Genomic DNA, 15,651 nt, shown 5'->3' with positions numbered 1-15,651 from the left:
AATTGGATATACCTACCTGTATTTTAAAATTTCAAATTATAAAGAATAGGTCGCTTTTTTCCATTCTGTATTTAACAAATAGCTCCAATGATCAGAACCAGTTTTCTCAAACTATTTTTTTAAAGCCATCACATGCCAGTACTCTATATAGAAAATGGTTAATCATCATTAGAACTATTAGTTAACATTCAGAAGTAGATAAATAATGGTTGGAAATGTGTGTTTAAGATTTGGAAACTAAATCTCATATTTAGTTATCCTTTGGATAGAGTCCAGAGTTCCTTGTTTCCTCATGCTCTGTTGTTTTAAATTTCAGGTTCTGAAAGATCTTTTCTTCATTATTTATTGCCATTTCTGCATTACAAAGATGGCAGTTAATAAATTGTAGAACTAAATACTTTCCTAGTCACTTTCCATTGCATAGAGATTTTGCTCTACTGTAAATTATTTGCAATTGACGAAAAACACCTTTTCAATTTACAGTTTTGGCATTAATAGCCTGAACAGACAACCATTAAATTCACCATCAAACTCCCATGGATTTTCAAAAATGACAAATCAGACCCTATTTCATTTGACTACTTTGTTGCCAGTCTTAAAGATGAGACTATGGACTGCACTGGATCTGGACACCAAGTTATTATTCTTCAGTTCTAGAGGCTGCATATGTTACTTCAGCCTGTGCTGATCTTGAGAATTTAAGATTTGACAGAATAAATCAAACTGGTTTTAGATTTTAATTGGTGCATGGATTGTCTCTTTTGTGTATTTCTACAGCACCCAGCAAAACAGGTGTTCAGCCCCATAATACAAACACAGTCAATTGTTTAGCTTGTGTCAGGGCCAGGCTGTGGGTAGCCTGTGTGCATGGGTCACTTATGAAGTTGCGATCAGGAGTTGAGTAACAGAGTTAGGGTCGAGCCAGGTGCAGAGTTGCAGATAGGAGGCAAGTAGCAGAGTCAGGGCTGAGCTGGAGTTAGGAGCCAGAGTCTGGGGTTCACAGCAAGGCAAGATCTGGAGGGAGTCTGCTCAGAATGCTCCCTCATGGCTTCCTCATTTATACACCAGCATGTGTCAGTCATTAGGCTGTCAGAAGGCCACCACTCAGGTCTTGCTGGGCAATACTTCCTGCAGTGTCTGGCTTCACAGAGTCTCCCTTCAGGTGACAAATTTTTTCTGCCCCCATGCAAGTGGTGGGAAGGGCTAGTTGTCCAAGTACATGCCTAGGATCTTGGACAGGACCATACTCAGGGCTATGCTACTATTTTAGTGCACTAGCTCTATTGGTATGTCTACCAAGCTGGAAGTTACACCTCCAATCATAGGCAATGACTATGACTTTTATTTTTCCTGGTGGGTGCTCAACACCTGCTCCACCCTGAGGCCCTGCCCCCACTCTTCCTCTCCCCTTGAAGGCCCCAGCCCTGCCCCTCTCGGAGACCCTGCCATCGATCCACTTCTTGGGCCTGCTCTGCCCTCTGCCCTGAGGCCCCACCCTCATTGTGCCTCTTCCAGCCCCACTCCCCCCTCCCCGCCCCGCCACTCTCCCCTCTCCCCCGAGCGCCTCCAGCCAGCCACCGAACAGCTGATCACCAGCCCCACTGAACAGCTGTGGCTGGTGGGTGTTGAGCACCCTCTATTTTTTTTCTGTGGGTGCTTGAGCCCTAGAATCATAGAATCATAGAATATCAGGGTTGGAAGGGACCTCAGGAGGTCATCTAGTCCAACCCCCTGCTCAAAGCAGGACCAATCCCCAATTAAATCATCCCAGCCAGGGCTTTGTCAAGCCTGACCTTAAAAACTTCTAAGGAAGGAGATTCCACCACCTCCCTAGGTAACGCATTCCAGTGTTTCACCACCCTCCTAGTGAAAAAGTTTTTCCTAATATCCAACCTAAACCTCCGTCACTGCAACTTGAGACCGTTACTCCTTGTCCTGTCCTCTTCTACCACTGAGAATAGTCTAGAACCATCCTCTCTGAAACCACCTCTCAGGTAGTTGAAAGCAGCTATCAAATCCCCCCTCATTCTTCTCTTCTGCAGACTAAACAATCCCAGTTCCCTCAGCCTCTCCTCATAAGTCATGTGTTCCAGACCCCTAATCATTTTTGTTGCCCTTCGCTGGACTCTCTCCAATTTATCCACATCCTTCTTGTAGTGTGGGGCCCAAAACTGGACACAGTACTCCAGATGAGGCCTCACCAATGTCGAATAGAGGGGGACGATCACGTCCCTCGATCTGCTCGCTATGCCCCTACTTATACATCCCAAAATGCCATTGGCCTTCTTGGCAACAAGGGCACACTGCTGACTCATATCCAGCTTCTTGTCCACTGTCACCCCAGGTCCTTTTCCGCAGAACTGCTGCCTCGCCATTCGGTCCCTAGTCTGTAGCGGTGCATTGGGTTCTTTGGTCCTAAGTGCAGGACCCTGCACTTATCCTTATTGAACCTCATCAGATTTCTTTTGGCCCAATCCTCCAATTTGTCTAGGTCCCTCTGTATCCTATCCCTGCCCTCCAGCATATCTACCACTCCTCCTAGTTTAGTATCATCCGCAAATTTGCTGAGAGTGCAATCCACACCATCCTCCAGATCATTTATGAAGATATTGAACAAAACCGGCCCCAGGACTGACCCTTGGGGTACTCCACTTGACACCGGCTGCCAACTAGACATGGAGCCATTGATTACTACCCGTTGAGCCCGACAATCTAGCCAACTTTCTACCCACCTTATAGTGCATTCATCCAGCCCATACTTCTTTAACTTGCTGACAAGAATACTGTGGGAGACCGTGTCAAAAGCTTTGCTAAAGTCAAGAAACAATACATCCACTGCTTTCCCTTCATCCACAGAACCAGTAATCTCATCATAGAAGGCGATTAGATTAGTCAGGCATGACCTTCCCTTGGTGAATCCATGCTGACTGTTCCTGATCACTTTCCTCTCATGTAAGTGCTTCAGGATTGATTCCTTGAGGACCTGCTCCATGATTTTTCCGGGGACTGAGGTGAGGCTGACTGGCCTGTAGTTCCCAGGATCCTCCTTCTTCCCTTTTTTAAAGATTGGCACTACATTAGCCTTTTTCCAGTCATCCGGGACTTCCCCCATTCGCCACGAGCTTTCAAAGATAATGGCCAATGGTTCTGCAATCACAGCCGCCAGTTCCTTTAGCACTCTCGGATGCAACTCATCCGGCCCCATGGACTTGTGCATGTTCAGCTTTTCTAAATAGTCCCTAACCACCTCTTTCTCCACAGAGGGCTGGCCATCTACTCCCCATGCTGTGATGCCCAGTGCAGCAGTCTGGGAGCTGACCTTGTTAGTGAAGACAGAGGCAAAAAAAGCATTGAGTACATTAGCTTTTTCCACATCCTCTGTCACTAGGTTGCCTCCCTCATTCAGTAAGGGGCCCACATTTTCCTTGGCTTTCTTCTTGTTGCCAACGTACCTGAAGAAACCCTTCTTGTTACTCTTGACATCTCTCGCTAGCTGCAGCTCCAGGTGCGATTTGGCCCTCCTGATTTCATTCCTACATGCCCAAGCAATATTTTTATACTCTTCCCTGGTCATATGTCCAACCTTCCACTTCTTGTAAGCTTCTCTTTTATGTTTAAGATCCACTAGGATTTCACCATTAAGCCAAGCTGGTCGCCTGCCATATTTACTATTCTTTCGACACATCGGGATGGCTTGTCCCTGTAACCTCAACAGGGATTCCTTGAAATACAGCCAGCTCTCCTGGACTCCTTTCCCCTTCATGTCAGTCCCCCAGGGGATCCTACCCATCCGTTCCCTGAGGGAGTCGAAGTCTGCTTTCCTGAAGTCCAGGGTCCATATCCTGCTGCTTACCTTTCTTCGCTGTGTCAGGATCCTGAACTCAACCAACTCATGGTCACAGCCTCCCAATTTCCCATCCACTTTTGCTAGAGCACCCACAGAGTCAATGCCCATGCCTCCAGTTCCAAGTATAGGTATGCTTTTTAAAATCTAGATACAACATTCCCCTCTTTGGGTATCTTTGAATTGAGCCACACAAAGCTACGTACTGAATTTATATAGAGGTGTAAAGTGTATGGAGGTAGAGAGAAGCAAAAGCCACCATCCCCAACCTGCAACCAGAGTTTAAATCTACAGTGCAGCATACAGTGGAAGATTTCAGTCTCCAGGGCTGCCAGCCCTGCACCTTTCAAGGAGAGTCAAGCGCACTTAAAGGAAGAAAAGAGACTTAAAAAAGAAATGCAAATAATCTTTATTGGATGTTTCGCTCCTCAGCTCTTGCCATTGTTACTATCATCATTAAGGGAGGAATGACTTTGCAGTAGCAGTGGGCAGCAATTTAAGTTCAAGACCTGCTTAATGAGTGAAGCATGTTAAAAGTTAGAGGGAATTATATTAAATACACATGGGCCACATCTACACTAGCACTTTTTTGTAAAATGTCTTATCATTGCACTACCACCAGTGCAGGTTTTAAACACCATGTCCCCTAGACCAGCTCTGCTGTGCAAGATTAGATGATCTATGATGGTTAAAGAGTCTACATTAGCACCCTTACCATTGCTGCCACCAGTGGTTGTGAAATAATTGGAAATTTTAAGAAAAATGTTCATGTAGATAGCTCAGGTGTTTTGTCAGGAAATTGATAGTACTGTATTCTGTGGTTCAAGAGGCATCATGCATCTAATGATCAGTCCTGCTGGGCTGCTGCTTTTTAATATTCCCTTATATTTTCTTCTCTCAAAGATGTTGACTGCAATAGAGCTGTGCATAGCATATCGATAAATTTGATTCATCATGAATTAGAATTCTGATTAGTTGCTGGATCCCCCACCTGCAAATTATCATATAAAAATGGTCAAATTCAACTCTCTGGCCAAAATCAAAAATTTCAGTTAGTTCTTCACTAACAGAAGTTGCTTATTTCGCCTATTTTTTACTACAATAATAACTTTTGGTGGTGAAAAAAGTCTTCCATTAAAAAACTTACGGTGAGAATGAACAATATTTCAATGAAAAATGTTTTTCTCCTATTTCATTGAATTTAATTTTCACACATCTCTACAATGCAGTGTACAGTGTTATTTAAAAGCAGTTTGTTGTTGGTGGAATGATCTCATGCATTTCATAGCAGCATTATTCATAGTTTAATATGTTTTAATCTTTGATGATGTTTCTCCAATATTGAGTGTGTCACAGCGATCCATGATGTTTTCTTAACTCTTAGATGAGTATAAGCTTCATACAGAGTCATTATTTATTAACTACTTCTGTGCTGCCTACAGGACCAGATTACAGGGGGGAGGGATAGCTCAGTGGTTTGAGCATTGGCCTGCTAAACCCAGGGTTGTGAGTTCAATCCTTGAGGGGGCCATTTGGGATCTGGGGCAAAAATTGGGGATTGGTCCTGCTTTGAGCAGGGGGTTGGACTAGATGACATCCTGAGGTCCCTTCCAACCCTGGTATTCTATAATTTCTGAGGCAAACTTTCCCTGCTGCTGCCCTGTGTATCTGATATGTCCTTATTGAAGCACCTCTGGAAGATTCAGACTTCAAGATTCAAACATTTCTAGTGCACCGCAGTTTAGCAGTGAAGCAGTTAAACAGTGTGACAGAGTTGTCATGAGCTATAAATTGTGCTCAGTTAAAACATATTCTTTATGTTCTGAAATGCCTGGTGTGTAAAGCAATGAGGCTATTCTCTTTATGTCAGAACTCATTCTGTTATGTTTGGCTCTATAAGGCTTGAAATGTTTATCTAAGATTTATTTTTCTAATAGTCCATTTTATTCTCTCTGCACAGAAGCCACAATTTGTTCAATGTGACAGAAACCAGTTTTAGAGATTTTCTCTTTCAAAGTCTTGAGTGCAGCCAACATTGATTATTAGACTTGTCAGCAGTACACAAACGTAGTTGGCTATATAAAACTGACCGATATCTACAGTATCAGTCTACCTGGTACAATACCCTTTTCAAGCAGGTGCAAGTATTTCGTTGCGGCTCTATGGAACAGTAACGTCCAAGCAAATGAGCCTGGGATCAATTTTATGCTTTGTGGTGATCTCTGGAACCTTCTGAATGACTTCACAGTATGCTGTTCACCATCTGTAATGATGCTAAGGAACATGTTATCTATTTAGTAGCTGTATAATGTTTCTCACCAGTGACGCCCGGCAACCATTATGTTTCAAGTTGGTCATAAAGATTTCAGCAGTTATTGCAGACCTGGGAGGCCTCATTTATAATTCCTGTGGAGCGACTCTCTGTTGTGCTGCCCCTCTTCACATGTTCAGATCTTTATGGCTAATCAGCCCATCTTCCAAAGTTTGAGAAGCAGTCTTAAAGCATTTTACTCTACTTGCGATCGCAGACAGCACTGCAGTGCAGACAGAGAAGCAGTGTGTAATTTAACTGTTGAAGAATCCAAATTGGAATTTAACTGCTTAGCTCACTTCAATTCCTGAGAACCCACCCACATATGCAGGCTTAAATCAGATTCCAACCTAGCTCAGCTAGTTGAGCTAGACCCCATGGTGGGCAATTTTTATGCAAGTTAGGTTTTGATTGATGTTTTTCTCCTTCTAACTTTTAAATCTTTCAACCAATATATTCTGACATCAGTTTCTAGGTTATACAGTGAGCCATTATGCCTCTATGCGACACAACATCAGTGTTCCACGTCGTAATTTACTGTAATAACAAATATGCATAAGATAGAAATAGGCCCTCTGTAAATGAGTAAAATAATATTATACATGTATACACTACCTTTCATTGAGAAGGATCCTAAAGAACTTCCCAAATTACACATACCCCCACACACACACTCAGATAAGCAGCTCTTTCTAGAGTGAAGATGGCCGTCAGCCAGCCAGCATATAGCCTGCTTTAACTGACTGGGGACTGCTGTAACTTACCTCGCCCTTAGGAAAAGTACTAGGAGATCTTTAATGTCTGTGTAAAACAACCATATCTTGTTTATTATGATACCTTAAAGTAAATACAATGGTACTCAATTTATCTATTTTGAAAGACTCAGCTCTACACATATGTGAACCTGTGATTCTAGGTATTTCCAGACTTGAGGATTAGACCACTAAGCCATCACTATCTGCCTTCATAAGGAATGACAAATACAATACCTCAACAAAAGGTTAAACCATTAGTAAAAGAAGTATTATAAATTGCGGGGGGTGAGGGGGAGTAAACAGATTCTAAAATGTGTATTTGGTTAAAAATAAAAATAATAATGCACAAAAGAACAACAGAAGTCAGCAAAGTCAAAGTATCATAGGTAGAGGCCCTGCCTGAAGTCATTCTCCAATGCTTAATTTAGGCACATCATTAAATACCTCGCTAAACTGGAGCTAGAGTGACCAATTTGTAAATATTGCAGGGTTTTTTTTATGGTTATGAACACGTGTGTGAGCTCAGATCCAAACCTCACAAAGCTGTAATTCACTCATATGAAACCGCTAACAAACAGCAATGAGCAGGTCACAGAGTAGATTGAAGCATTGAACAGTGTGGTTGCCATCAAAAAAATTACAGTTTCACTTCCCTCCCCTGAGTTATCTGAGATACTGAGGATTTTCTCTATACTTACAATTGAAAACATATCCATGTCACTGTGTGAAAACGGTGAGTGAATGTTAACATTTTAATAATGACCATTGGAAGTAGTTTTTGTTAGAAATTGTATTAAATTGATTTTAGCCAAGACTATCTCTTTGAATATTTTGGTGGATAGGTGCAATAAACGACCATTTACGTTTGATAGTTTTAAATGTATCGTATACATGATTCCCATAATGATATAGCTAAATTAAATATTTATTAGATTATTTTTGAATTTCATCTATCAACACAGCTAAAATGACACCAGCATCCTATTTAAATATCCGGTCAAACCCCTGCATAGATTAAAATACTGTTGAACTGTGGAGCACAGAGTTCCAACATGCTGCTGCTTCATTTTGCATTGTGAAAAGACATAAATACCAACTTACATGAACATGGTCTGTGAAATTTAGCCTCAGTTCAATGATAGTGCACACATTAAATTTAATATGTTAGCACATCAAAGGGAGAAAAAAAACTCTGAAAATAGATAACCATTAAACTATTACTAATGCATAGCAATGCTAATGGAGTGCAAGGAGATTTAAATCCATTTTTTAAAAAGACACTTTTTGCTACGCTATTTTATTTCAGTAGTCAACATTGCAGGTGGCTGGTTCATATAGCAATGGATTCTTACACTATGCAAAGCTAAAACTATAAGGCACTTTTGAACTACACTTTGCAAATAGGGAAATGTCTGTTTCTTGAGTATAACACACAGGGAAGCTATGGTGTCATACAAAAACGTTTTTCAGAAAGTCTTCTTTGATAGACTACTAAAATGGTGTTACCAGCAATTAAAGATATATGTCTATTACTTACACTGGATTTGTAATGGATGACAAACCTCTACTGGTACCAGGAGATAAGAAACAGCTCTTCTTAGCTGCTAGTTTTGTGCCAGAAATGAGAAGATTATTCTCAGAGCACAGTTGTAAAAGGTACCACATATTTTGTCAACTCAAATTTATGCAAGACTAGAATCATCCAGAACAGCAGAAACTGTATAACAGACAACCTCACAACAGTCTCTTAAAGGAACACTAAATCCAATTATGCAGAACATCACAGAATTGTTTATTTCTAAAGCATTTAGTTCCACTGAAAGAAGAATATTTGTGCTTGTTTTTTTTTAAATGGATCAAAAACACTTTTGTGTATAAGATTCTGGGATAATAAGTTATGCCTGGAAAACTGTTGCCCAGATGAATTCAGGAGTGAAGGAGAAGTACACCTTCCAGAATAATTACAGCAACCCATCCTATCCTTTAGATATTCCATAAATAAATAACACTTTCTTTGATTTTAAGATGGGAACTGTAGCTGAGGTGTTCTCACTATGAAAGCTAAGGTTTGATTTGGGTTTTTTGGGGAAAGGGCCTTTTTGCCCTCTAATGCAGTTTGAGGAATTGAATGGGTAGGGCTTTTTAATTATAAATACATATTATTCCCTACAAAGTAGATCACATCCTCAAATTATTGTAGGTTTTTTTTGGGAGGAATGGAGAAGAGGATGTGGTTGTTCTGTTGTTTTTTATTCTTCAGAATATCTGGTTCCATAATCCAAATGTTTTTAAAGCCAGTTTGTATGCCATCCTCTAGCCTTACATAGCTAGGAAGATTAAGCTACATGAACAACTGAAATTGTCTGTTATAGATACATGTGGAAGGTGGATGGCATTCTTCCTAGTTCTTAATTTCAGATAACACATAGCATTTGGAGGTTTTCTGCATCCAAGCATATAGTGGAGTGAGTTTATCATGACAGAAGTTAAGATGTAGATATTATTGGGAATGTGGGAAGATGGTGAATGTCAGCTATGTTAGTTTTTGTTGGTTTTATTTATTTATTTATTTATATTACCATATTACCCTAAGAGCCCTAGTTATGGAGTAGGACTCATTGTGCTAGGCACTATACAAATACTGAACAAAAAGACTATCCCTGCCCCCAAAGAGTTTAAAATCTAAGTAATATATTACAGTACTTAACTCTGTGTGTGTATTTATATGTATAAAATATATGCACCATCTTTATTCTGTCCCTTTGCATATATGTATTATGATAGAGTTTTCAAATATATGACCACGTGCTATGTTCTGCAGAACCCATCTGAGGGTCAGATTCTGCATCCTTTACTCACATTGAATAATACCTTATTCCATGATTAGTGCTCTTCAAATCAATTGACCTGCTCCTGCAGCAAAGTACTACTCCATGTGAGTGAGAATGGCAAGAATCTGGCCTTCAGTGTGCAGGATAGAGAGTAGTCAGGGAAATAAAACAGCTGTTCAATATTTCTTTTTAACCTCACCATTCAGTGTTCAGCTCAGTTTCTCATTTGCAGTACTCCATCCACTCCCAGCACTAGATGAGCATTTATATAAAATGTGTGTCTATGTCTAATTGGCCAAACTGTTTGAGTATGTAGAGTAAGTAGACAGTGCCCAGAACCCTTTCTTCATACGTATAAGGTGTCCATAATTTTGCTGCAGATGATCTGGCTGTTGGCCTCAGAAAGGAGTGTATTGATGAAGCTGTACTTTTCCATTACCCTGGTTTTCTATCACCCTCCAGTCCACCTACAATGTCGCTGCCAGACTCCTCTTCCTTGCCACTCCTGCTCCATCATCACCTTCTTTGAGTCCCTTTACTGGCTTCTCATTTTCATCCAAAAGTATCTTAAACTGTTTGTCGTCTGCTCCAACCCATATCTCATTTTGGTTGCATGTTACTCTCCTTTTTAGACTCTCATAAGTGCCTCTATGTATCTTCCATGCTGCCCTTACATCTGATTTTTTCTTCCTGATATTGTTTGCCATGCAACTTCCCTGACCTCCTTCAAATCCCTCCTCAAAATGTATTTATATATCGGCAGTCCCACAAACAATGATCAACTAGTTCCCTATAAACTATTTAAAAATGTGTTGCATATCTTCTCTCCAACTCCTTTGCTCATGTTATCTTTTTACTTGAATTTCTGAGGTGCAATGAGATGTATTCAAAGTAGGTGGTGTATTTTCTTTATTCAGCTGATGGACTTTTGTGCATAGGTGAAGTGTGGATACATTTGTTCCTTTATTCATTCGGGCTGTGATTTGACTTTGTTTTAATATCTGTTAAAACACCTAGACCCTGGGATATGCATTTTTTAAGTAGATCAATCTAAATGATTATATATAGAATACCGAGCCAAGGTGGGTGAGGTAATATCTTTTACTGGACTGACTTCTGTTGGTGACACAGACAAGCATTTGAGCTACACAGAGCTTTTCTTCAGGTCTGAGAAAGGTACATAGAGTATGTCTACACACAATTAAAAACCCACAGCTGGCCCATGCCAGCTCACTCGGGCTCATGGGGCTCAGGCTAAGGGGCTATTTAACTGCGGTGTAGATGTTTGGGCTTGGGGTAGCCTGGGGTTTGGGCTTGGGGAAACCTGGGCTCTAGTACCCTGTGAGGTGGGAGAATTTCCAGAGCTCGGGCTGCAGCCCAAGCTAGAACATCTACATTGCAATTAATGGTCCCTTAACACGAGCCCCATGAGCCCAAGTCAGCTAGCACGGGCCAGCTGCAGGTGTCTAATTGCAAGGTAGGCATACCCTCAGAGTGTCAGAGCTAAATACAAGTTGGAACAGATGGTTTAGCATAAATAGCTAACACCTATTGTAAGAGATGAATCAAAGTGAAGGGGCCTGGTCACACCTCTGCAGTCATAGCACTGAAAGGGGGAAGGGTTAGTGGGTTACAAATTATTGTAATAAGCCTTAGATACAGTGTCTTTATTAAAACTGTGATTTTTAGATTCTAGTGAAGTTATGAATTTTAGCTCCCAGGCTTATCTCTGGAAGGTGTTTGGCAGGTTTCCTTTGAGGATGAGGACTGAAGTGTCAGATATAGCGTGAATGCTTTGTGAAAAGTGTTCACCTGCAGGTGATATGGTGGTTTTGTCTTTTATCCTTTTTCTGTGTGTGTTCATTTGGGACATTGTGATTGTCTGTTTTCACCCATAGTTGTTGGAGCATTTCGGGCACTGGATGAGGTACACCACATGTTGTGAAAGGTGTGTTGTGAGAGTATTGATCTTCATAGCAGTGGAGATATGTCTGCAGGTTTTGCATCTATTATTATGGCAGGATGTGGTACAACTTTAAGCCGGTGGATCCTGGTTTGAAGGGAGCTTGCTTCTGATGATGAACTTGAAAAGATCATAAACTCTAAGTACTAAAGAAGATCTTTCAGAATATGGCTCAGATCATCAGCAAGCAAGAATTTCCATCATTTGAAAATATGTCCTACCCATATTCCTTTTTCATAGAAAACATTATTTACAACATATTTTCACTATACTCTAAATTGATGTTGGTACTTAATGCTGTGAGAGTCTAGACTGAGAAAACTGCTATTATCTAGTGCCATTCGCTGATGGGTTTAACGCTTTTTTGATGTGATCATGCCGACATCTTCTACACTGCTTGCCATTTTTGAAAGACAATAAAACACATGAACATTTAATAATGTAGGAAATAAAAATGAAATAGGTCTCTATTTAAAACAAATAATCAGGAGAATATCATCTTACTGGGCTCCTAAATGTCTTTACTTGACATAAAATGTAAACCAGGGTGTAATTTTGTTCCTAGAAGGATGAGAACAGTTGATCAAATAAGAGGTGAAATTGAAGAAAAAACAACAGAAAGCATTACCAAGAGGTGCCCCGTAAAAGAACTCACCAGAAAGACGGATAGGTGCTTGTTCAGCTCCTTATCTCTTTGTTAAGTTTAGTAATCAAAGAGGTTTTTGCATTTATCTTTGCAGCTGAATGAGTTCAATTTCACTCAGATTAGGACAGAAATTTCAGAACAGCAGGTTAATCCTTCCTGCCTTCATGGGTAACTGAGCAAACAGACCCATATCAGTGTCTCCAAGTGTAAAATTGTAATTCCAGAGATTAATGTTGTCTTTTCTGTTTGCTTTGAACTTGACCTCCATGTCTCTCTTATTTTATCTATATATTTATTTATTTATTTATTTATATTTGTTAACAGCTTCTGTCCAGGGTCCCTGGGAGAGGGCAATCTCACCAAACAAAGTGCCCTACTATATCAAGTAAGTATAAATAATATCGATTATGGCTATTTAATAGTCTCATATGTGTGATAGTTACCGTATATACTCATTCATAAGCCAAATTTTTTCAGTAAAAAAGGGAAGCATCAGAGAAGGGTGTCGGCTTATGAACGGGTATAGAGCAGGAGAGGTGGGACACAGTCCCTCCCCCGAACAGAGGGTGCAGGCAGCACAGGCAGCAGAGCCAGAAGGGAAGAGGCGGGGCCAGAGTCTCTCCACTTCTGGCCACGCTGCTCTCCCCCCAGCCTCCGAAGCAGCTGCAGCTCCAGGGTTAGCAGGCTGCAGCCGCGCCGCCTGGCCTGCTGGAACATGCTGTGGCCGCGCCACCCAGTCTGGCCCGCCGGAGCAGGCTGCGGCTGCGCTGCCAGCCTGCTGGAGCAACTCCGGCCAGGCCAGAGACATCCTCCCCTGGCCTTCCCCAGATAAGGTGGGAAGGGATGGGATGGGGAGAGTGTGGGGGTCCTGGGCTACGGGTAGGGTCATGTGGGGGGTAGTCACAGCGATTACTCCCCTGATCCCCATTCCCCCCTTCCCCCACAAAAAAAATGTCCCCACCAGTAGCTGTCCCGGCCCGTCAAGGTAAGCAGCTGGCTCGCCGGGACACTTTGTTTACTTAGGTTTACCTCCGTGCCTGTGGACGCTGGAGGTAAACAAACCATCTCAGCCCGCCAGTGGCTTATCCTGATGGCCTGGGAGCCAAAGTTTGCTGACCCCTGAATTATAGGGTCAATTTATGAATGGGTCATAAAAATTTTCCATTTTTACTTATATATCTTGGGGAGGTTGACTTATAAATGAACCGGCTTACCATCGAGTATATACAGTAATTATTTCTTTAATCTGTCCTGATACAATTCTTGTGTTGTTTCAATGGGAAGGACAAAAGTAGTGAAATATGCAATAAAATATCAAATATCAAAAAAATAAAAAAATAAAACATGCTGGTGCTCTGGGGAGCTTCCTTTAAAAAAAAAAAACGGATAGTTGTTGAGTTATGATAAAGCAGAGTACCTTTCATGTCATTGCAGCAGTCATCTGAAAACTCTAGTAAAGCTGTGGACCACATGGTTCATACTTGATTCCTTTATATTTGTTCCTTTCTCCATCAACAGTGAGAACAGGAGGTTTTGCACTACCACAAGCCAATCAGAATTTTCGTGAATGATTTGATGTTGAAAGCAGCCATGTATAGTGCAATTGAGAAATCTGCAGTTTTAGCATCATTGTCCTTTTTCTTTAACTGACCTTTTTAAAACTATCAATTGTGAACACCTTTAGCAACATTGTTTGACAGAATCTGTTGTTGAAGGACAACAAGGGAGAAATTAATATTAGGCACAGAATAACAAACTAAGAGGAAACTTTAAAAACCCAGGAGGAGCTCACTTTTTCATGCCTCGGGTTATCCCACTACACAACAAAAATAAGGGCAAATAAATTACTCCTCCATGCTCTAGTTTTTCCATGTTTCTAACATGTGCTGTGAGCTGTTTATTCACTACAGCCTGAAAAAAAAAATGCTGCAGTACACAGGATGAAGTTATTGTGTTAACAGAGCCTGCAGTGCAAATGACTAAAACTTAAGTGTCTGTATTTGGGTTACAGTGATCCATGATACACTGCACCATCTGTTACAATAATGAATGCCCTCTACAACAGACAGAATCTAAATTCTTCAGTATGGCCACCTGATTGCTATGGCACTCTAGTCCTGAATTTTTTGGCAAAATGTAATTTCTGTGGCAGCTTCAAAATTGAGGGTTTATTGAATTAAATGTAAAAATGAGTAACAGTCAGAACTAGAGTATTCCCGAGTATTATTTATTTTTATATTAAATTAGTTTGCTGCTGCCCCAAATTTTAAATTTGCGGCAGACATTTATATTGGCAACGAATAATTAAATTGAATGGGGAAAGCTAGAAGTTTTGACACATGAGTCGGGGTCTTTTGTGAGAGGGAGTTTGGGGTTTTGGCACCCCTGTCACAGCTGAGGCACTGGGGAAAGGGATACATCTCCTTTTCCCTCCCCCTTGAGGTGACTTGACATTTTGGTTAGAGAAGCTTGAATTCCTAATATCTGACCACAGCAATTCTTTACGGCAGCCAAGAGCCCACTCCACCCCTCAATCACTATATCTGCCACTACTTCCAACAGCAGTAGATGTACACACTAGCTGAATGTTAATGCTAAAATGATCAATAGCAAAATAAACATTTTATTTTGTCCTTCTTAGTTTTCAGAGTCAGTGCCCCATTACAGCTATTGTTTCAGGCCATTCGCAGACTCAGGAAAAACATACTTCAGTTGTTTCCATTTGGTTCACCTGGGGAAGGTTATCTTCCCAACCATAAAGGCGAGTAACAACTTCTATAATGAAAGCTTACATTCTGTGGCATGCTGTACAGGAGCACCCAATAGCTGACCTAGCGATCTAAGACAGATAGCTGAGGTATTTGTTAGTCCTAGTTACTTCCCTGTTCCACCTGTTCCCTGCTCCAGCTTTAAGACTACTCCACTGATTTAAATGTTTCTCTTTCCTTTCTTCCCCTCATTTAGCATTTCATATTTGCCATCGCAAAGCTGCCTGTTATTCTTAGCTTTTTCAACCTTTAAACAATGTTTATTTAGCCATTACTTTTTTCATCTTGCTTATCTTTAATTGTTACAAGAGTTGTCATAAAGGTGTAACAGGAGGGTAAGTATCATGCCTGGCCCTTTTCTTAATATTTATGTAATTTTCCTTTCCATCTTCAACATAGAATACACACATAAGAGCATCCTTTGCTAACTGAATTTGCTGCATATGTTACTGGTTTTGTGTTTTATCAATTTCCCTCTTGATATTTAGCTGTTTTAATTCATCAATTTCACATTTGCAACGTCACAGCATTTG

The 15,651-nt window shown here is 40.9% G+C and overlaps 1 protein-coding gene across 3 annotated transcripts in view; it reads left to right on the top strand.

Annotated features, from left to right (window-relative positions):
* DMD (dystrophin) overlaps nucleotides 1–15,651 on the top strand; it is a 1,498,644-nt gene that overhangs the window by 1,338,827 nt on the left and 144,166 nt on the right. For all 3 annotated transcript variants that reach the window (XM_077807212.1, XM_077807209.1, XM_077807208.1), the window contains one exon: nucleotides 12,675–12,735. In XM_077807212.1, coding sequence (XP_077663338.1) covers nucleotides 12,675–12,735 — 61 coding nt within the window. The remainder of the gene's footprint in view (nucleotides 1–12,674; nucleotides 12,736–15,651) is intronic.

Source organism: Eretmochelys imbricata, chromosome 1, assembly GCF_965152235.1.
Source record: "Eretmochelys imbricata isolate rEreImb1 chromosome 1, rEreImb1.hap1, whole genome shotgun sequence".
Taxonomy (NCBI): Eukaryota; Metazoa; Chordata; order Testudines; family Cheloniidae; genus Eretmochelys; species Eretmochelys imbricata.
Note: the sequence above shows the minus strand (reverse complement) of the source record. Positions and strands in the feature narration are given on the sequence as shown.